Raw genomic sequence first — 22856 nt, 5'->3', positions numbered from 1 at the left:
TCTCTGGTTCCGGCTCCAGACTTGCATCCGGAGCTTCTGTCCAATCTGCAACGAAATCCGCCAGAACCTGGGATTTTACCGCGGTCCTTGGCTTGTAAGCGATGTCGAAGGCGGATAATTCGATGCCCCATTTAGCCGTACGTCCTGTTGCGTCAGCGTTGTTGAGAATTGTTGACAGCGGAGCCTTGCTCACAACTGTTACTGGATGCTCTTGGAAATAATGCCTCAGCTTCCGGCTGCCTAGGAACACGCCATAAGCTAGCTTCTGAAAGTGAGGATATCTCTGTTTTGATTCCGTCAGCACCTCGCTGATGTAGTAGACAGGTCTCTGGACGTCATATTCATGACCTTCTTCCTTTCGCTCCACCACGATGACGAGGCTGACGACTTTGTTGGTAGCTGCCAGATAAAGGAGCATTGGCTCGACTCTCTGGAGCTGCCAAGATAGGCGGGGAGGTGAGTATTTCCTTCAACCCTCGAAGAGCTGCATCAGCTGCGTCGTCCCAGACAAATTTGTCTGTTTTCTTCAGCAGTTTGTACAGAGGTAGTGCCTTCTCGCCAAGACGGCTGACGAACCTACTGATTGCTGCAACACAACCAGTTAGTCGTTGCACATCTTTGAGACAAGTTGGCCTTTTGATGCACAGGATTGCCTTGATCTTTTCCGGGTTAACCTCAATGCCTCTGTGAGAGACTATGAAGCCAAGGAGTTTTCCGGCTGGCACGCCAAAGACGCACTTCAGCGGATTCAACATCATCTTGTACCTGCGGAGGTTGTCGAAGGTTTTACGTGAGGTCGCTGATCAAGTCGGATCCTTTCCGGGTCATGACCGCGATGTCGTCGACGTAAGCGTGCACGTTCCGGCCAATTTGGTCCTTCAGGCACCGCTGCATCGTACGCTGGTAGGTAGCACCTGCATTTTTCAAACCAAAGGGCATAGTAACATAGCAGTAAGTACCGAACGGGGTAATGAATGAAGTCGCCTTTTGGTCGGATTCCTTCATCCGGATCTGATGATACCCGGAATACGCATCAAGAAAACACGAAGTTCCGCCCCCGCCGTCGAATCAATGACTTGGTCAATGCGCGGCAAGGGGAACGGATCCTTCGGGCAGTGTTTGTTCAAGCCAGAGTAATCGATGCACATTCTTAGTATTTCAGTGTTCTTTTTGGGTATAAGGACGGGATTCGCGACCCAATCGGTGTGGATAACTTCCATTACAAAACCTGCTTCTAATAACTTTGCTAGTTCCATCCCTATGGCGCGGCGCTTCTTATCTCCAAAGCGTCGCATAGCTTGCTTCACTGGTTTGGCCCCCGGATTTATGTTGAGGTAGTGCTCGGCGAGTTCCCTAGGTACTCCGGACATGTCAGAAGGTTGCCATGCGAAGATATCCATGTTAGCGGAGGAACTCGACGAGCGCGCTTTCCTATTTGGGGTCCATGTTGGCTCCGATCGAAACCTCGCTTGGAAGAGTCACCTGGAATGAGGTCATGCTTCTTGGTTTCTATCGCGGGCTTGAAGGAGGTTTTCTGCTCGGAGATTTGCTTCTTGGTGGTCTGCATCTCAGTCGGATCCACCGCGGCTCTATAGCCTTTCAGCTCTTCTCCGGATATCACAGACTCTGCGAAGGCGGCTTCGCCTAACTCGCACTCATGAGCCTTTTTGTAGTCTCCGGATACGGTAATCATACCTTTGGGGCCCGGAATCTTGAGCTTGTTGTAGATGTAGCACGCTCTTGCGTGGAACTTGTGGTAGGTGGGCCTGCCGAAGATGACGTGGTAGGAGCTCTTGAAGGGCACAACTTCAAACGTGATCTTCTCTTCGCGGAAATTATGAACATCGCCAAAAGCCACGGGAAGTGTGATGCTGCCGAGGGAGTTCGCCTTCTTACCCGGAACCACGCCATGAAACTCAGTGGTGCTGTGTTTGAGCTGTTCCTTGGTGAGGTTCATCCGCTCTAGAGTCTCCAGGTACATGATGTTCAGGCTAGCTCCGCCATCCATGAGGCACTTGGAGAAGTCATACCCGTCTATGCGGGGACTTACAACCAAGGCGTAGCACTCCTTTGGCACAATTGCGGGATGATCCTTCCGATCAAATGTGCACGGAATTTCCGACCACCTGACGTACTGCGGCACAGCCGGAACTATGGCGTTCAGGATCCGGGTAGCTGACTTGGAGGCGCGTACTGTTGGGGTTCCGAGGAAAGTGTGGTAAGCCCCCACGCTCTTTTTGTCGAATGGGTTGGATTTTCCTGCGGATCCTGCCTTGGGATCCGGCGAGTTATCATCCTCATCCATCGCCTCGGAACTATCATCCTCTTTGTCCTTGTTCTTGCCCTTGCCACCTTTTCCGCGAGGGCGGTGCTTCCGGGCGCGCTTGTATCCGGCCTCCGGGTCGTTCTTTAGATCATTGACCCACTTGCAGTTGCGGTTGGTATGAGTGGACTTCCCTGTAACCGGATCCAGATGGGCCAGGCAGGGCATGTCTCTGTACTCCTCATAGGTTTGCGGTGCGCGGGATCCGGCAGCAGTGACCTCGGAGGTATGCTGCTGACCCCTGCCGGCTCCGCCTCCGTGTCCGCGTCCTCTTCCGCCTCCTGGACCTCCGCGTTGAAACGCCATGGCGACCATCTCGGATCCGCCACTCTTCTGGTCATCAGGGTTCTTGCGCTTATGGCTGCTGCTGCCGCCATTGTCACGGTTCTTCTTTTGTTGGTGCAGGGGGATTGCTGTAGCTGCGAGATCACCGCCTGCGTCGTCATCGGCGGCATTGTGGTCGCTAGCGATGGTGATCATGTCATCCAACGTTAGTTGATTTGCATTGACCATGCAGGTTAGCTTGTGTCGCAGCAATCCTCCTCGCTGCAAGCCCCCAATGAAGGCGTGCATTGCTGTGCGGTTGTCAACGTTCTCGCACTCGCTTCGCATGCCAACCATCGGGTGAGGAAGTTTCTCGATGTTTCGCCCTTCTTCCGGATGCAAGCACCGTAGGTCGCTTGTTGTGGCAGGTCTCTTGTAGGTGCCCCTGAAGTGTTTCTCAAAAGCATTCTTCAGGTCGAACCAGCAAAAGATGGAGTTCTTCTCGAGGTCACTGAGCCAGATCCGGGCTGGACCTACAAGGTACAACTGGAGCATGCGGCAGGCGATGTTAGGGGTTCCTCCGGCGAAGGTTACAGCATTGTAGTAATCCTCGATCCAGGTATCCGGCCTTTCGGTGCCATCATAGTGCTTCAGATTTCCGGGTAGCTTGAGGTTCATCCTTGGCTTTGGTTCCTCTCGAATCATCCTGCCAAAGCACTTCGGGCCAATGTAGTCGGTTCTGTACTCGTTAAGGCGGTCCCGCGCGTCGCGCGAGCCGTGGCGAGGAGACTTTGAGCGAGAGCGAGATCTCCGGCCATTGCCTCCGCCTCCACCTCCGCCGCCACCGCTAGGTGGTGGGGAGGGAGACCTGCGAGGTGGGCGGTCTGACTTCTTGCTTCCGCCATCTGAATCTCCTCGGCCTTCCTGGTGCTGACTCCGGCTCCTGTGGCTGCCTTCGCCTTGGCGCTGGCTGCCCTGGTCGTGCCGGCGAGGCTCCGGGTCACGGCTCCGACGAGGCTCTGGGTCCCGGCTCCTACGAGGTTCTGGATCGCGGTTCCGGCGAGGCTCTGGACCGCGGTCTTCATTCCGACTCCTCCTGGGCTCGGGCTCATGAACATTGTTCTGATTCCGGCGAGGTTCCGGCGAGTGCTCCCTGTTTCTGTTTCTTGGCAGCACGTTGTCGCGGATAACAAGCGCACCATGCCCTACGGGCCTGGTGTTTCCGGCTGGACTACGGCGGCGAGGGGGTCGCGGGTAACCGTTGGGTGGAGGTGAGGGGTTGCGGTATTTGTCTCTTCCGGAGTACCTCGCGTCCTTTCCCTTCCTTGGATCCGACGGAGGCGTCTGTGACGGAACGGGGATCGGATTTGGATGCTCCCTGGCCCTTCTTCTGCGCTCCGACGATCCGGTGTGCGATTCATCGTCCTTCTGCGCGGTAGATACACAGTTATCCGGATTGGATTCCAACCTGCGCGAAGTATCTGCCTTGCTCTGCTGCTGCATTGCTGAAGCGACAAGTGTGCGGAGATAGTTGATGTCAACTTCTTCGTCCTTCTTCTTCAGCAATTCCGCTGCTTTCGTATGTTGTCCTTGGGATTTTCCAGTGCTGGTGATCTGCGGGCGTGTTGAAGGGTGATTCTGCGAGGCGGAATTGCTTCTCTAACAATTCGATCGGCCTCCGCCTGCGCATAGGTCATCTTTACCTCCCACTCAGCCCTCATGCTCTTGACTTGCTCGAGTGTGGCAGCAATCTCGCGGTCCTGTCTCTCGAAGTTTTCCGTCCAGGCTGCATGATCTGCCCTTCCTATCCTTAACGCAGCTTCGGTATCGGCGAGCCTCTTGGCTGTGGCCAGCATTTCCTTTCTGGCGGTCTCTAGGGCCTCCAGATCTGCGGCGTCGCCCGGGGTTATAGGTGTGTTAAGAACTGCTCGCGCGGCCACCTCTTCTGCTGACAAGATTTCCTCCGAGGGAGAATCCCTTTGGGGTCGCACCCGAGACATTGGAGATCCTTGATGGGATGGTTGGGGGTCAGATTGGCTGACTTGGTCTCCGGATCCAGTTTGCCCCAGCGCTGCTACCGTTGCGAGAACCTGCTTGGGCTGGGCGGAGTCGACTTCAGGCTGATCGCCATATCCGTACTCCCTTATCTTGCGAACGAAGTCATCAGATTCCGTGGACGGGGTGTCGCCGGAAATTGGGCTCAGATTGCCCAAAATCGACTCTTCAACCGGAGCTTCGCTTTCTCCGACAAGCTGAGCCTGATCCGGATCCGCGTTGTGCTCCGGTGCCTCTACCTGCTCAGACCAGCTCCGATCGCTTGAGGGGCGGTTCCGGCGGTGTGGGCCAAGAAGTGTACGAAGTGGCACCTCTGCTTTTCTAACACCTGGGAGACCCAGCGGATCCGCATTGGTCTTCCACCTTTGTTTCCTGCTCAGGCGGATTGGGTGGGCTTTGAAATTTCCAGATCCAAGGCGGAATCTTCCTTGGGAAGCTCCTGCATCTCAGATCGGATCTTCGTGACAGCGTCCAGCTCTGCGGCGGTCGCGTCTGCGTTACTTACCAGTGGGTTTCCGTCGGAATCGACGGTTTCCCCGATGAAGATGTGAATGCCGCCAATTGGGACGATGGAGAGCTTGACGGGGTTTGTCCTAGCCGGAATCCAGCACTCATCCGGAGGGACGATCGGCAGATTCCCGGCGTAAAGGACGCGCCCCACAGCGATGGTGTCGTCGTAGCTTCCCATGGCGGAACCCTCCCGGTTCCGGCCTCCAGACGCCACCGGCCCCACGGTGGGCGCCAACTGTCGTTGCCTAATCGACGGTACCCCGGAGGAGGGATCCTCACGAGGGGGAGAAGAAGTAGGGGCCATAGGGCGGAGTGCTCTCGGGACGGTGGTACGCGAGTTACCCAGCTTCGGAACACCTGCACGATGACAGGGCCTACTGCTGCTTGTCTGGAATTATCTGGGCGCTTTCGCGTTGTTACAATGAGTTGTGGTTGTGCCTCTAGGGCTCCCGGGATCCGGCTTATAAAGGCGCACGGATCTAGGGTTTACACGGAGAGTCCTAGCCGGATTACAGATAGCCTAGCTACGGTACAATATCTTGCCGTGCACGTCACGGATCCGCCTTCCATACACGTCGTACTGGATCCGGGTTCCTCATGGGCCTCCTTGGATCCGGGTCACTCCTAGGTCGGTACGGATCCGGCCTGCTGATCCTGGGCTGGACTTCTTCCTTCATGATCAACAGCAACTGGGCCGCCCGATGGGCCACATGCCTCATCACCATCTGTGGGCCACCCGGGCTTGCCGGATCTAGGCACTGTCGATGGTACACCCATGAAGTATACCCACAACACCACCGCCACCACGCCGTCGTGCTGCCGGGATTCCGAGGAGGATCTACTACTTCCGCTGCCCGCTGGAACGGGGAGGAGGACGTCGTCTTCATCAACACCATACGTGTGACCGAGTACGGAGGTGCTGCCCGATTGTGGCACCGTCAAGTTCTTCTACGTGCTTTTGCAAGCGGTCAAGATCTTCTACGCGCTTTTGCAAGCGGCAAGTGATCGACTACATCCACCACGAGATCTAATCTCGTTAGGCTTTGGAAATCTTCGAGGGTTAGTCTCATGATCTTCTCGTTGTTACCGTCTACTAGATTAGATCTTGCCTTGTGTTTTCGTTCTTGCGGTAGGAATTTTTTGTTTTCTATGCTACGAATCCCATCAGGATTGTCATCCTATCTCTGGTTAATATAATTCTTTTTCCCCCACAAAAAAATTAGTTTATCATATAGGTCAACGTGGTCTTGAGCCTCGCCAACTCACTCTTATGGAAATTTATTTTCAGACCCGTTAATTTCTCACACGTTGAAAGGATTAACTTCTGGTTCATTGCTTTTTCGACATCGTGTTCCTTAAAAAGAATTGTATCGTCGGCGTATTGGAGAACGGATAATCCACCATCAACTAGATGTGAAATCACATCTCTCATTTGCCATCAGACTTGGCGCGTTCAATCACGACAACGAGCATATCAGCCTCTATGTTAAATAGCATTTGTGATAATGGACCGCTCTGTCTAAGCCCCTTATTGGTCTGAAAGTATTTACCAACATCATCACTCAGTTTAATGGCAACACTTCCTTCCAAGACAGAGCAATAAATTAAAGCACGTCATTTATCAGAAAACCCTTTCACTCTGAGAGTTTGTTGAAGAAAAGACCATTTAACTTTATCATATGCCTTGTCAAAATCAAATTTTAATATGACCCCATTCAACATTTTGCAATGTAGTTCGTGAACACTTTAGTGAAAATTAATATTGATGTTGAAATGAAAGGTGAGGGACTTGATGTTGACCATGCATGTCGATGTTCACTACGGCACGCGAGTAGGTTGTCATGTATTTTTAGTTTGGCAATTCAAACCACGATAAGTATTATGGATCGGAGAGGGAGTATGTTTTTGGCACGTGTTATCTTAACAACATTGGGCATGCACCTATATATACGTTAGTAGCAATAGGTACTGATGTACCCTCTGGTAGCTCCTGCAGGAGATGCACACATCCTGTGACTCCAAAAGGTAAAATGTACAAGATTGCACGCTCCACCTCCTGTCCTTGGGATGTTGGTGGTTAGATTCTTGATCTGAAAATCTGGGAGGATCCGGCGGTGACATGAGCCTGCTGCCTGCCAGAAGGAGCAAGAACAGCAAATGACCACGGCGGCCGCGTGAGCCTGGCGTAGCGTACCCTATGGTTTTTTCGAGAGCAAAGGCTGTCCACGCATCGCCGGACAGGATACGTGGCCGTCTCCCTCCCCGATCGAACCGACTGAACCAGCCGTGCACGCCTGACGGTTTAGGCATGTGTGTCTGTCTGCTCGCTGTTTTATTCAGACTAGTCTAATCCATAGTTTAAAATACTCACCTATCTTATTTGGCCGCGATATTATTGGAGGCTCTCAAAGGCTATAGGCGACCGTTCCATTATTCAGACTAGTCTGATCCATAGTTTAAAATAAGTTTAAAATAGCCGGTTATCTTATTTGGCCGCGATATTTTGGAGGCTATGAAAGGCTATAGCCAGCTATTCCATTTAGCGGTTTTTCAAAAATTTGAAATATTTCAGTCATATCTTACCAAAAAAAAAACAAAAAATATGACTTAAACACGATTCGTGATACAACTATTCAAAGCAAACAAGTATTTAATTATTTAACTCACAAGTTTTATCTAATAATATTGAACGCAAATTTCAGAAAAAAAAGAGAAGAGAAAATCAAAATACATAAGGTTTAGCAGCTAAATTTAAGGCTAATTAGGGGCTAAATATGGCTATAGCTGGCTATTAGCAATTTTTCCTCATTTAGCCTATAAATGGCATAGCGGCCGCGGCAAGTCTCCGAAAAAGCGATAGCCCCTTAAAACTTTGGTCTAATCAGCATTTGCATTAAGAACCATGTCGATCCGGGTGATCGCTAAATTAGGCTCGCGCCTGCAGAATCCTGATGCGTGTGTGTGTGATTCCTTGGAATCGAAATGGAACCGAAAGGATAAGTGGACGTGCGATGCCTGTTTGTTGCTAAGAACCCTGCCAACCGTTCTATCAACCGACCAACCTACCAACAGCTACAATTCGAATCAGTGCCAGCTCAAATATGTGTGCTGCCATGGCAGGATTAACACAAGCAATGAACCGGAACTCGCTTCACGACATAGGCTAAACATATATAATCTCTTAACTGGTTGAAACAAAACATTTTTTCTAAGAAAGCATTCTTGTTTATATGCACCTTAAATTTGACAGTTTTCAGTTAAAAATGTTATGGGCACCCCCAGGTAGCCATTTGTTCAGAATGAAACTAACATTTCACAGCATTGCCAATACAAAATGTTGGTAGCATTTTCAGCCTTTGTCGAAAAAAAGGTAACATTTTCAGCCAGTAACAGCCATTTAGCTTCCAGACCAAGAGTAACAGCAATATGAAAAATAACAGAGCACATGGTTTAGGCTACAACAGCCATGACAGATTCAGGTTCGACTGAGGAAATAACTGCTAAGCAAGCAAAAAAAAGCATCTGAAGTATCACAACCATTCCTTACAGTATAGTCAATCTAGGTTTACACCCACAAAATGCAGTGAACATTTTTCAGGAGGCGAGAGCTAGAAGAATGAATTTGAATAAAAGCAGCGCCGAAGTTTGTGGATTCATGCACCTGCCACCGACCAAAATTTCCACAACGGCTATCATGCTCCTTTGTTCTGAGACGGCGCAGCATTCCCGCTCCTACTACCAAAGGAAACACAGGAGTACACAGGCACAGAGTTGCCGTCACCCGTGCTGCTATCGCTTGGCACCAATATATGCTTCGCCCCGGGAGTGAGTCTCACCGGTCCTGATCTCTTCTGCGCATAGCGACCAACAGATGAAGAATTGGAATTGCCAGGAACATCACTACCTGTTATGTTTTCTGAATATCTGGGTGAATGGGCTGCATCTCTTATGCTATTAGAAGCTTCTTGAACTACCCAGGCTGGATGGCTGAATGTAGAATTCACATAGTTAAGAGGGCGAGCTGATGAGCTTGCTGGATGCACAATATGTTGCTGGGGCAAACTCCCATGTAAAACTGAAGATGGTGTCCCATGCTGTCTGGTTGTAGGCCAAAATTGTGCTCTAGGTGATTCGGTCCTATTGATGGGATCAGAGTAATAACCCCAAGGAGGCAGCGAATTATGATGGAGTGCTGGACTGCAGTTATTGGGAAGAGGTGGACACCCCAAAAGAAAAGGCTGACTGGAATGCGAGTTTGGAAAATTGCCCAACCTGTTTTCATATGGCGACCGATCTCCAGAAAATACATTAGCTGCAGGGATTGAATGACTGAAATCATGTGGAGTCCTGTATCCAAAATGTGCCTTACTTGTGCTTGTATGATATGTCGAAGCATGCATTGTACTGGTAGAATTTACTGCAAGACTGGGGAAACTTTGAGCTTGTAAAGAGAGAAAAGGCTGTCCTTGACGCGGCAACTCCAGGACAGCATTTGTCTTCCGATGATCATTGGTGGATGTACCTGTATATTTCTGTCTAGTGTCCGCAGACGTTTCACCTCTGGTTGTGCAAACTGCAAGATCTTTACCCATCAAACGAAGTGTTTGTCCCATAGAAGGACTACATTCACGCTGCATGTTCAACTCACGAGATGACCTAGAAGGAAGTCTCCCGCCCGTAGAAAGCTGGGAGTCACCATGATTCAGATTAGTGTGCAACCCATTCTGGTGCTGTTGAAAAGAGTCACGATGAGTCTGACCAAGCTCTGTTAAGCTCAATGGAGGAAATTTCCCACTGGTAGAAAGCTGGGAGCCACCATAATTCAGATTTGTGTGGAACCCATTCTGGTGCTGTTGAAATGAATCCTGAAATCTATGGTCTGACAATGCACAAGGGGACATACACGTAGTCATAGTATCTTTTACTGAGAAATTACTACAGTCACGATGAGTCTCACCAAGCTCTCTTAAGCTCAATGGAGGACCAACTATATCGATGCCAGAAACTTCGACTTGATCAGCTCGCAACAATGTGCCTGCCAACCTTGTGTTCCTTACACTTTCCGAGTCAGCGGTAGGTAGTTGGTTTGCCAGTCTGTGTGAATCAAAAGAAAAATTCCTCTGGTTTTCTCTCCCATTAGGCAGATATGGTACCTCAGAATTTGAATTATACGTGTAGTTCAGATCTGTAGTTTCTGGTAGTGCCTCCTGATTCAGATCAAGCAAATGAGAGGACAGTTCTGTGTTACTGGGCTTAGGAGAATACTCATGATTTGGATTCAGATTTGCTTCTTTAGTCTTAGTGACGGCTTCCTCCAGCATATGAGAACTACAACTTTCTGCAGTTGTGCATTTTTCTCCTTCATTAGGAGAATCCTCATGATTTGAACACAGGTTTGCTTCTTTATTCGTAGTGACAGCTTCCTTGGGCATATGAAAACTACTACTCTCTGTAGTTATGCATTTGTCTCCTTCAGTAGACATGGATGATGATGACGACGACGATAAAGAAGCCATAGCAGCTGAAAACAGCTTGCTGAGACTTCGCTGTTTGGGTAGCTCACAACTTTGCATATCACTGCCAAGTATATCATCTGCTTCTGAGAATTTGACTTGCTTCACTGATTTGCGGCATAGTTCTATCACTTCCTTGCCTTTTGAATTTCCATGTTTCTCCTTGACCATTTTGACAGATGTGCGCTTTATCTTCAGTATGCTTTGCCTAGGGAGATGTTTTCCCAGGTCTCCTGGTTTCCGCACTTTGTCAGCCTTATTACTGTCAATGCATTTAACTGTGTCAACCTTCTTTGTATTATGCTTCTCCAGCTTCCTTTTCCTAGATATATTTTCCATCTCTTTTCTGAGATGTTGTGAAGCTTCAGGTTTCTCCGATGGCTGTGTACCCAATCCATCAGGCAAATTTGGATTTTCCAAAGCTTCCTACATAATTGAGCATTGTTATTGGAAACCATAAGATACATATAACTGTTAGTACAGAAAACCATAAGATGCATAATTGAGGAACATTATTGAAACCATATAACTTTGCATCCAAAAAATAAATGAAAACTAAACAGCACATCATATTTACCACATGTTTACCATTTTCAAACAAAACATCAGGAAAATGGACACTCTATATGGAAAAGCGATTAGCACAACTGTGTTATAAGGAAATGAGGTTGGTGTTGCAGGCTTGCATCTAGGTGATGAACCATGCTTTTACCCCCACGCGAAATTCACAATCTTCAATGTACTTCTGTAGATACAGCTTGTTAATGTCAGCCTCGTATGCCATCACCAATCTTTAGGAAAAAGATAGCTTTAAGATCATATACCAAAGTAACATTCCTGGTAACAGTGATACATAGACGTGATACATATAGGGGCTATGATGGACACCTAATGTGGCTCTGAGCCTCTAACACTCTCCGTATGAATTTTTTTTATGCAAACACGGTAATGTTCTGTTGGTAATTTTTTTTATTCAAACACTCGTTCCAGGACAACTAATCTAAATTGATGCCACCTGATGTCAAACATGTGTGCATCAAGTGGACCCGAGATGACAGAAGGTTGGTCAAGTAAAAGTAACAACCAGGTGTAAAGCAGAATTTTGGAGTTCTAATCCAGTATTGACTGTTGAGAAAAGTTCAGGATGGTGTCTAGCATCAGAATCATCTATGGACAAATATAAGACATACACACTCTTCTCTATCCCCAGTTGCATGTAGCGCAGATGCCATACCTCTCCAATCCCAACATTTTGAATAAACAAGAGCACTTCAAACATAGATTTTTTAGCATCGGGATCGAGAATGAGACTGAAATGTCTCTCCATGTAGGTGCACATCCTCAATCGTTTTTGTAAGGTAGCCATGCTGTCAATGCCTCCTAGGCGTCCATGGTCCACGGAAACATTTCCAATCGTCCGTCAGTGGACTCTGATCATGCATAGGCCCCGGCAGTTGCATACTTCTAGCACGGACAGGTGAGGGCACCGCAGGATCAGCCCACGGATGCTGATGCGGCAGCCAGAGCTTTATAGCCTCTCCAGCACATGGAACTGAACACCCCCGCCAGCGGTAATAGATAGATGTTGACCACGTCGACCTTGATCGAGGAGACACAGTTGAAGCAGCGGATCTCGATAGCAATGTCACTATCATTGGTGTGCCAGCATACATTAAAGATGATATCCGCCAGGACGAGCCTCGTGTTGGCACCTAGTAGCGTAGATACGCGGGCAGGATAAACTGTGTGTCGCTTGGAGGTTTTTATTTTGAGGTGGGAGAGGGCAGGGCAGGTGACCTGGTTGAGGGCCGCGTCGAGAGAGACCGGTTCAATATTGAAAAAGGAGAATTCGGTGATGTGCGTCCAGAGTCCGCACCACCAGTGGGGAGGTGCCCGTTTGGGCGGTGTTACGGACGCAACAGAGGCAAACCAGGACCTGAGCAGCATGTCATCTGGAAGGTTGCTGACCAGGCACAGTCCACTGCTTTCGGGCAGTGACGAGGCTGGCAACGCCGGCGAGCTCCAACCTGAGGCGACACCTCGACCGCAGCTCAATTGCTAAGTTCTTTCACAATCACAGGGCACCACATGTACGAGTGGATACTCGGTTGTCTTGTTTGGAAAACATAGAGCGAGCAGGGAGAGAGAAAGAGGAACAGAGCGCTCTATGGAAAAACGCTGACACCGGTGATTGCTGAGACCACATATGAGGACATCAATGGTGAGTGTTGGCACCAATTAGCGAAGATATGCGGGCAGGGTGAATGGTGTGTCTCTTGCGGTTTTTATTTTGAGGTGGGAAAGGGCAGGGCAGGCGACCTGGTTGAGGGGCATGTCGAGAGCGTCGGACGCGATATCACGGAAGGAGAGCTCTATGAGGTGTATGTCCATAGGCCGAACCATCAGCGGGAGAGGGCGCGTCGGTGAGGGCGCCGGCATGGGCGCCACCGAGGCGATCCGGAACCTAAGCAGCATATCATCCAGAAGAGTGCTTATCAAGCCCGCTCCGACACAGTCCGGGCAGCGATGAGGCTGGAAATGACAGAAAGCTCGGGGAGGCGGGTGCAACCTGAGGCGACACGTCGACTGACGACTACAAATCAACAACTAAAATTCTTTCACAATCACAAGGGACCACATGTACGGGTGGATTCAATTGTCTTGTTTGGGGAACATAGAACAAGATTAGCTGAGAGAGTATGAGAGAGATTTAATGGTAAAGCTGCCGCGCTAGTGGGTGTTGAGACCATGCATGAGGAAAGATGAGGCAATGGTGAGTGATGGCATCAAGTAGCAAAGATACGTGGGAAGATCAATGGTGCGTCGTTTGGGGATTCTTTTTTGAGATGGGAGAGGACAGGTCAGGCGACCTGGTTGAGGGCCACGTCGAGAGCTTCCGGCGTGATATTGTGGCAAGAGAGCTCGGTGAGGTGCATCCATAGGTGGCACACTGGCAGTAGAGGGCGCCGGTGAGGGCAACGACACGGGTCACGGGTGGACGAGAGGAGAAATAGCACATGAGCAACATGCCATCTAGAAGGGTGCTGATCAAGCTTGCTCCGCTGACGTCTGGGCAATAACAAGGGCGGAAATGACAACGAGCTCCGAAAGGCGGCTACGACCTAGGGAGACACATCTTCCATCGCTCAATTCTTTCACAATCACAAGACACCACATGTACAAGTGGATACTCAGTTGTCTTGTTTTGGGAACATAGAGCAAGGGATAGAGAGAGAAAGAGAGTACTTTTATGGACAAAAGCTGCAGCACAAGACCACAAGTGAGGACGTGTGTTGAGACCACAAATGAGGACATGTGTTGAGACCACAAATGAGGACAGAGGAGGTGAGTGTTGGCACCAAGTAGCGAAGATACACGGGCAATATGCAATATCAATGGTGTGTCGCTTGGGGATTTTTTATTATGACGTGGGAGAGGGTAGGGCAGGCAACTTGGTTCAAGGCCGCATTTAGAGCGCCCAACGCGATATCGCGGATGGAGAGCTCAATGAGGTATGTCCAAGGGCTGCATCACCGACGGGGGAGGACGCCGGTGAGGGTTTGCGCACGGGCACAATGGAGGCGAACCAGGACATGAGCAACATGTCATACGGAAGGGTGCTGATCAAGCCTGATCCGCTGCAGTCTGGGCAGGGACGAGGCCGGCAACGACGGTGAGCTCCAGGAGGCGGTTGCAACCTGAGGCAACACGTTGATCGCAGCTCCATCGCGTACACAATCATAGGGCGCTGTATGTACGAGTGGATACTTCGGTTGTCTTGTTTAGGGAAGATAGAGAGAGCGAGGAGAAAGAGAGAGAAAGAGAGCTCTTTAATAGAAAAGGTTGCGGCAAAGGCAAGTGTTGAGACTACAAATGAGGACAAAGCAAGCACCGGTGAGTGTTGGCACCAAGTAGCGAAGATACGCATGCAAGATCAATTGTGTGTCGGTTCAGGATTTTCATTTTGAGGTGGGAGAGGGCTAGGCAGGCGACCTGGTTGAGGGTTGCGTCGACAACGTTTGGCATGATATCGCGGAAGGAGAGCTCGGTGAGGTGCTTCAAAAAGCCGAGCCACTGGAAGGAGAGGGTACCGGTGAGGGCAGCGACACGTCTAAAATAGAGGCGAACCATGACCTAAGCAACATGTTATTCGGAAGGGTGCTGATCAAGCCCCCTCCACCGTTTTCCGGGCAACGACGAAGCTGGCAACAACGGTGAGCTCCAGGAGGCGGCCACGACTTGAAGCGACACACCGACCGAAGGTCAATCGCAAAATTCTTACACAATCATAGGGCCGGCACCGTAAGTGTAAGCGGATACTCAGGTGTTTTGTTTTGGGGAACATAGAGCGAGCGGGGGAGAGAGAAATAGAGCGGTTTCATGACAAAAGCTGCAGCAATCATGAGTGTTGAGACCACGGATGAGGACAGAGGAGGTTGATCCAGACAAGAAGAGAGAAGAGCTCTAAACCATCACTAGTACAGTGCATGCTGGGCAATGTCGATCACCCCGCATGACACCCCTTCTCATCTGACATGGATAATTCCCCCCCCCCCCCCCCCCCCCTCTCATACCAATCGGGGGTGTATATAAATTAGGGATTAATGGTGCAGCTAGGGAATGAGACTAAAACCCATGACCTGGGCACTCTAATAGCACGTTAGGTACACAAACCAACCAACTATTTCAAAAGATCGATTTGATGACAAATGGTATCATAATATACTTAACTGCATGACAAACTAATCTTAGGGAACATGAACTCATACTACACCAATAACACTTTATAGTTGGTTGCACATGTTGCACCAATTTTGCATACAAATTATTGTATTCACAATCAAATGCAAATTGAATAACAAATTGGATGGATAAATATATCCATACACGCACCTACTGGATTTAAAATGGTGTAAAAATCAAATATAAACAAAAAATAGTCAATAGGTCATGTGAAAAATTAGTCAATAAAATCATGGTCGAACAAAGATGTCAAGGACATATTCTCATCTATACGTTAAGGCAATCCATACCAAAATTTGGGACAAAGGTTTTGAAAATAAGTTGTTGTCATTTCTAGGTTTCTATTGACCCGGCAGTGTGGCCATACCTTCCCACCATACATATCTCTTGTAAACATCATCTATTTCGGAAATAAGTTTATTTAGTTAAGTATGTGTAATGCATATTTCAAATTATGACTACTATGATTCATTAAACTTGTGAGAAAGGAGAAGGAAAACAAACCATCAAGTAATGAAAATGAAAGGATAGACTCGTATTGTGATGGGACGGTCAAGATAACGTATTTAGTATACAGACATCAACCTTAGGGTGGTATGGTATAAAATAAACCACTTATAAAAATAAAATAGAAAAACAGGAACAACATGCTTAACAGATATTAGGTGGCTCCCTGTATATTTCGTAAACATGTGGACGGATATTTAATCCATAGGTAAGTCTAAAAAATAATCAGTACTAATTATTTTCTCTTCTCTTGTTCCCTAAATTTGTACAGCCCGTTTTTATGATAATTTGGCGAGTCCTTAAGTTTTCTTAAAATATGTAATGCATCATCACGCAATGTGTTTTTTTTTGTTCAATTAAAAAATAGCATGCCTGTTATATATGAGTAATCATAGTTCAGTGCACCAATAAAATAATATTCCTTTTATCTTATATAAATGGTGATAACGAAAACTCTTAATCGAAAAATCAATTAACCATCTAACTTTTTGTATTGAATGGATATGCATGCACATTTTCAGCCCAATTACATAAGGGATAAACTATATGTGATGTGGAGATTTTCTCGGACATGTTTTCTACTAGGACACTGGTACACCAATTAGAAGAGAATACCGCAAATCTCATACCTTTACCATCCAAAAGAATTGAAAAAATGTATTCCAATTTAGAACCCACAACGCGGATACATTATAACCTAAGTTCCACGCAAAGCAGAGCACGGCGCACTAGTGACTAGCGATCGCTTCTTCCCTCAGGTATTGGGTTCAAAGTCTCACTCTCAAAGCCCTTGTATTTTTTCAATCTTTCAACCATGGGACCCACATATCAAGAGTAAAACTAGAGTGAATTAAAAAATCCAAAGAGCACCGCCAAAAATCGAACCTGCGACCTATCAGGCTCGCGCGCCATGACGAAGGCTCGTTTCGTTAAGTATGCCTATTAGCAATGTATCTGGTCTAGTTTGGAACCTTTCAATTCAATTTGTTTGAAACGCTTTGAATGGTAGCTTCGTTTGGTACCAAAAATCTCAGGAGAGAAATAAAACGTAGGTGCGATAATTTTTTAAGTAATATATTTATTTGGCATATAAGGTGCGTGCAAAGAAGATTATATATACTCCATCAAGATCATTGAGCTAAGAGCAAAAGAACTATATACTAAAGCAACACGATGCCTACAGCCTAATTTGTTTGTGAATCTCAGCACTAAAATATTATTATAAAATGCAACAATAACTATTACTCCGTATTTCAACAAAAGTTACATGTTTAGCTACCAAGTTGCTCCTAAACGGAGAACCAGTTGATGAAATTCTTATAAATATTACTAGCAAATGTTTAAAATGCATTGAGTAGTTATCATATCAGTATAGTTCATGGGTGAAATATAAATTAATCGTGGATTATGAATCTTAAAGGGTGCAACACATGATAATGATAAATGTTTATGCATGTACGTTAACTTGGTCTCAGAGTATTATGAGCATTGGCTCTATATACATTGAAATTTTATGGCTATACCAAGTAGGGAAACGTCAAAAGCTAATTATCAGAACTCAAGAAATAGGACTAACATTATCACAAACTTCAAACTTAGATAGAGGTAACCGAGGCGTCGGCACGTTCGCCAGTACCTGGTGACTCAGCAACCACAGCAGAGTACGTATCCCTATTCCCTATTAAATTCCTGTCACATTATATGAGTGCCTGCTCTAGCCCGGTCAACTAGCTAATTATTTGAACACTTCCTAAGAGGGTACAAACAGCAGACCATGAATTATGACAAACAACGGTGACAGGCTGACTGCGACATGCATACTGGGAACGACCACCATCTTGTAAACACCTGTTCGTTCCTATGCTTAGTGAAAAACAATTTCTAGACCAGCTATATCATGCGCATACATACATTCACAAAATATAGAACAGTTTTTAAGACTACAAGAGGCGAATAAAAGTACCAGATAAGCAATGGCAAAGTCACGTATCCAAGAGAAAAAAATGCAGAAGATGGCAAATCTGGCAGATGCCTGCTCCACGTCCCGTTCGTATGATAAAGTCTCGTGTATGGGAGTCGGGACCCAGCTGAAATGTGCAGGACGGGACACAAGTTGGCAGAGCTCACAACTCACCGTGCATGGTGCCAGAAAAGGCAACACGATACACCATGTACTAACAAGATATGGTACAGATGCTGGTGCAGTACCAGCTAGGATGTCGAGTGCAACCACTACTGGTTTAGCTAGTCATCATGCATAGTCTAACTGATTCTTACTGCTTATTGGTCTTAATTCTATGCATGAGTTGTAGCTAGCTGCACGTATATATCTCAGCAAGTTACCCCAGCCTCTGCACAGATCCACATGTACGTCCAGTGTCGCCCCGGCCAGCTCGATCCAATCGATCACAGTAAACAAATTAAGCATGAAATAACACTATCCACATACACCAAACAGTAACGGAGGGTAGCAAATTATGTAATGATGCCAAAGAAAGAAACACAATGAGCGTTGTAACTTTATCGCTTAGGACACGACGCGACCAGCAAATCATCGTGCGCCTGGTTCAGATTATCGAGTACCCACAGATCACACAGGCTTGTTGAAGAACAAGCTAGCTAGGCCTGGTTCAGATTAGCAACCGGCCGGCTCGGCACGGCAATGCACAATCTCTCCATACATAAAATATCCAGTGACTCGACAGGCCGGTCCCCAAATAAAGCTACAACTAATTGCCCCCCATAATAAGCTAGCATGCATCCACAGACTGCAACCAGAATAGCTACGTACTAATGCTAGCTAGCAATAATAACATGGCGACATGGGACAACAACAATCTAATGATCTTGTCCGAATCCTCAATCTTATGGAGCTAAGAGAGTATCTAACCAGCCTAATACTGTGCAGCAAGTCAATGAAAAATCTGAATCAATCATTCCATCTATCCCGAGTAGATCATCAAAAGTATAAAGAAAAATCAGCGGAAAATGCACAGGAATAATAGCAGGCGATATCATTGCATAGACAGGCAAGGGAAAGAGATGGGTTCGGGCTGGGCCGGGCTGGACCACGTACCTTTGTTGCCTCGAAATTCCTCTCGGTATCGCGACCTCCGCTGCCGTCCGCCGACGCAGCCGCCGCCTCCTCTTCCTCCTCTAGCCGTCTCCTCTTCCGCCTCTTCTCCTCCTTGGCCCGCCTCACGATCGCCAACAGCGCCTCGTCGTCCTCCACCTCCGCTTGCTCGCCGCCTCCGCTCTCGTCGGAGGGCGGCTCGGGCAAGGGGGGCGCCGCGGCGAAGAGGTCGGAGATTGACCGCTTCTTCTTCTTCGGCGGCTTCCCTTTTGGTGACATCCGCGGGGATGGCGCCGCAGCAGCAGCTACGGCGGAGGCGAGCTCGTTCTCCCACCACCGGAACTTTGGCGCCTCGATAGGAGGGAGAGCCTTGATGCCCAGGGGACGCCGCCCCTCCGCCGCTTGTTCGCCCCTTTTGCTCGCCGCGAACCCCCTACGGACAGATCACAGACGGAGATCAGGTAAAAAGTATTACCAGAAAACCGAAAACTAGTCGGCGCTTCCACACGGACCTGATGGAGAACGCGGCGGCGGCCATGGATGCGACGTCTGCGCGCTCCGGCGGAGCGAATCTGCGCGTGATTCGCCACGAGTTTTGGGGGAGACGAGGAGTAGACTGGAAGGAAGGAAGAAAAGAGGCGCCGGGGATGGAAAAGGAAGATAGTATTTAAAGCACGCAGCAATTTACGATACGGAATTAAATATTCGAGATGGCGTTTTGATAGCATCGAGGCGAATAATTTACCCTTTTCCCGCTCCCTCCACCGATTATTTGGCGATTTAACGATTTTTTTTTACTGTCCTCGGCGTCGTGAGCGTGAGACCCACGTCCCATTTACTACAGCAGACAGAGACCTGTGATGGACAACGGACAAGTTTTTTTCGCTTTAATTTGTGTGGTTGTTGACGTGGCACCATCACGGACGTCCGTTTGCAGGATGGCATCATGTGATAGCGACTGCTCGGCGGTGGGGGTAGGTGTGAATTGGTGTGCTCACAACTCTGCCCTACCCAGGCATCCAGTACTAAACATCACCCTGCGTTTCAAAAGACTCCATATGATGTAAGCCAACTCATACAATTGTTCCCTAAAAAACTCCATGAGTATTTTCTTCATCATTTATTTATATTTGGAAGTGTAAAAATGGCGAACTTAGACACGACTAGGCATACCTGCACAGGAGACTACGTTCGGGTGTCGATTTACATGTAAACGTGTTTACGCGATTGCTGGCCAGCTGTGACCACACATAAGACTACGATTGAAGAATCGCGCAGATTTAAAAGCACATATAGTAATGCGGAGGCGCCAGTCACGCATGACAGCACAGGCCTGACAGCGCACGCGATTATGGTTCGGTGTTAATGCCCTTCTGAACATATTCATAGGATAGTTGGCTAGGTGAACAGGTTGTGCGCACGCATGCTAGGTACGAATTGACGATGGATCCGCCAAACACTCAAGTCTATGGGTTCAGTGTTGGTGGTCATGTAAAGAGATTCACGGGGCAATGGTTTTCGATGTTCGTGTTCTTGTGTGTGTCTAATTGTGCATGCCAAATTATGACCTTTTCTTACAAAATAATAAATAATTTGAGAATTTTGTGAAAGAAGTTACTTTTACGCATCCTGCAGCAGAAAAAGTGCCCATAAAGTAAAATTTATGATATGATTTGCATTATTGTAATTAACACCATGATCTAAAAAATAATTTCAAAATATAAGACAGGTGATAGAAGATGAAAGTAGATTCTAGAAGTTTGAGAAAGGGATAAAAACTACAATTTTTTTGGAAATTAATCAACGTACCTTATGAAACTCAATGCCAACTTAGTTTATAAACTGCTCAACATCATCTGGCTCTACATGTTTTAGCCTCGTCCAGGCTTATAAAGGGAGAAAATAAAGGGATCAACCTGTTGATGGTTGTTTTAGCCTTTAAGGGGCTAGTGATCCTAAAAACTATGCCCATTTTCAAGGAGCAATCATGTATGTAATGAAAAGAATGAGCACGGTAACAACCTATAGAACTAGCACACAAAAATAATACTACAAGAAAATACTTGCAAGCTTCTTCATTTTCACGAATCGGCCAGGAACAAGGAGGCAAGAAACAACCTAAGATGAGTAGACCAAGAAGTAGTCAATCAACAGTCTACCAAACAATCAACAGAAAAGATCATGATAACTCCACGGACCACAACCACCACAGAGAGCGGATCAAGAAAACAATAAAAGGGTTGAGACCAGGTAATGGTCCATTTCTCATGCGCTTACTATCAACGTTGTCGTCGTCACTCCCAAGGTTGAAATTTTTCCTGTTGCGGCAGCCTTTGCGCGGCATGGTGGCAGCTCCTCCCAGGGGCGAATGGATTGGATTCATAGGGTTGGGTGGCTTCAAAATTTTACAAAGTGGTGGTGGCGAGTTCAGATTTGGGAAGTGGTAGCGTAAAGGGAGGATGTATATCACTTCTCCATTGCGGGCTTTCCTCTAGCGTTTACTTCCTTTTTCTGGAGGAGAGAAGAGAACACGCTTGTTTTTGTATATATTTTGTGTAGAAGGGCCTGCCTTTTTTGTTGGCCACTGATACGTCCAATTTGCATCACGATTTTATATCATAATTTGCTGCTATTCATTGATATATTACATATTTGGAGATGATACTTATGTTATTTCATCTATTTTGCATATTTCATGATTATTTGGAGATCGCGCACCGGAGCTAGGATTCTGCTGGAAAAAGCACCGTCAGGATGCAATATTTCGGAAGATCAGCAGTTGACGAAAATTATATGAAAAATCCTATTTTTCCAGAAGACGAAGGGAGCCAGAAGGGGGAGCCGAGGGGACCCGAGGTGGGCCCACCTCATAGGCCGGCGCGGCCAGGCCTTGGAGGTCTTGCTGGTAGAGATAACGTCCTTCATGGGAGCCGCTCTTTGGAGGTCTGTTTGGCAAGGGGGTTAGAGTACCCGCTACCATTCGTTGACAACAACAAACACCTCTCAAAACTTTACTTTTATTCTCTTTATATGATTTCAAAACTGAAAAAGCTCTAGCACATGATTTAATCCCTGTTTCCCTCTGCGAAGGGCCTGTCTTTTACTTTATGTTGAGTCAGTACACCTATTTCCCTCCATCTCAAGCAAGCATTTGAGTTGTTGTGATCAAACTTTTATATTGTGATTTGGTTCATCATGTCTTTTATTCTTCCTTGTTTAGTACAAGTTTTATCTGAATGAATATAGCTTTGAAAGTTATCAATGATCATTATGATTGAGTATGCAAGATGAGCCACATAAGCTTTAATATGAGAGCGCTGCTCAATAGATAAATATAATCTGTTAACTGTTCTCTGACCAAGAACAAAGTTTGCCATCACCAATTATGATTTCTTATGCACCTTTATTTGTGATTACCTTATACTTGTTTCAAGTTGAGTTATATGAGGAAGTTGTTTACTAGAATGTCTTGTGTGAATGAACATGATGCTTCTTGTCCGTATTTGATTTATCGACTCTTCACTCCATAAACATGTGGTCTTGTTTACCGAGTTCAGTTTCGCTTGGGGACAAGCGAGGTCTAAGCTTGGGGGAGTTGATACGTCCAATTTGCATCACTATTTTATATCATAATTTGCTGTTATTCATTGATATATTTCATATTTGGAGATGATACTTATGTTATTTCATCTATTTTGCATGTTTCGTGATTATTTGGAGATCGCGCACCGGAGCCAGGATTCTGCTGGAAAAAGCACCGTCAGGATGCAATATTTCGGAAGATCAGCAGTTGACGGGAATTACACGAAAACTCCTATTTTTCCAGATGACGAAGGGAGCCAGAAGGGGGAGCTGAGGAGGGCCGCCA

General features: G+C 47.2%; 1 protein-coding gene across 1 annotated transcript; it reads right to left on the bottom strand.

Moving 5' to 3' along the window:
- Positions 1–8528: 8528 nt before the first annotated feature.
- On the bottom strand, positions 8529–19656 carry LOC127341810 (uncharacterized). The gene is made up of 3 exons (XM_051367743.2): positions 19501–19656; positions 18992–19421; positions 8529–11091 (listed from the first exon to the last, which is right to left on the bottom strand). The coding sequence occupies exons 1-3, from the start codon at positions 19524–19526 to the stop codon at positions 8845–8847; spliced, it is 2703 nt and encodes a 900-aa protein (XP_051223703.1). The 5' UTR covers positions 19527–19656; the 3' UTR covers positions 8529–8844.
- Between the last annotated feature and the right edge of the window lie 3200 nt (positions 19657–22856).

Source organism: Lolium perenne, chromosome 3 (genome assembly GCF_019359855.2).
Source record: "Lolium perenne isolate Kyuss_39 chromosome 3, Kyuss_2.0, whole genome shotgun sequence".
NCBI classification, from domain to species: Eukaryota; Viridiplantae; Streptophyta; class Magnoliopsida; order Poales; family Poaceae; genus Lolium; species Lolium perenne.
Note: the sequence above shows the minus strand (reverse complement) of the source record. Positions and strands in the feature narration are given on the sequence as shown.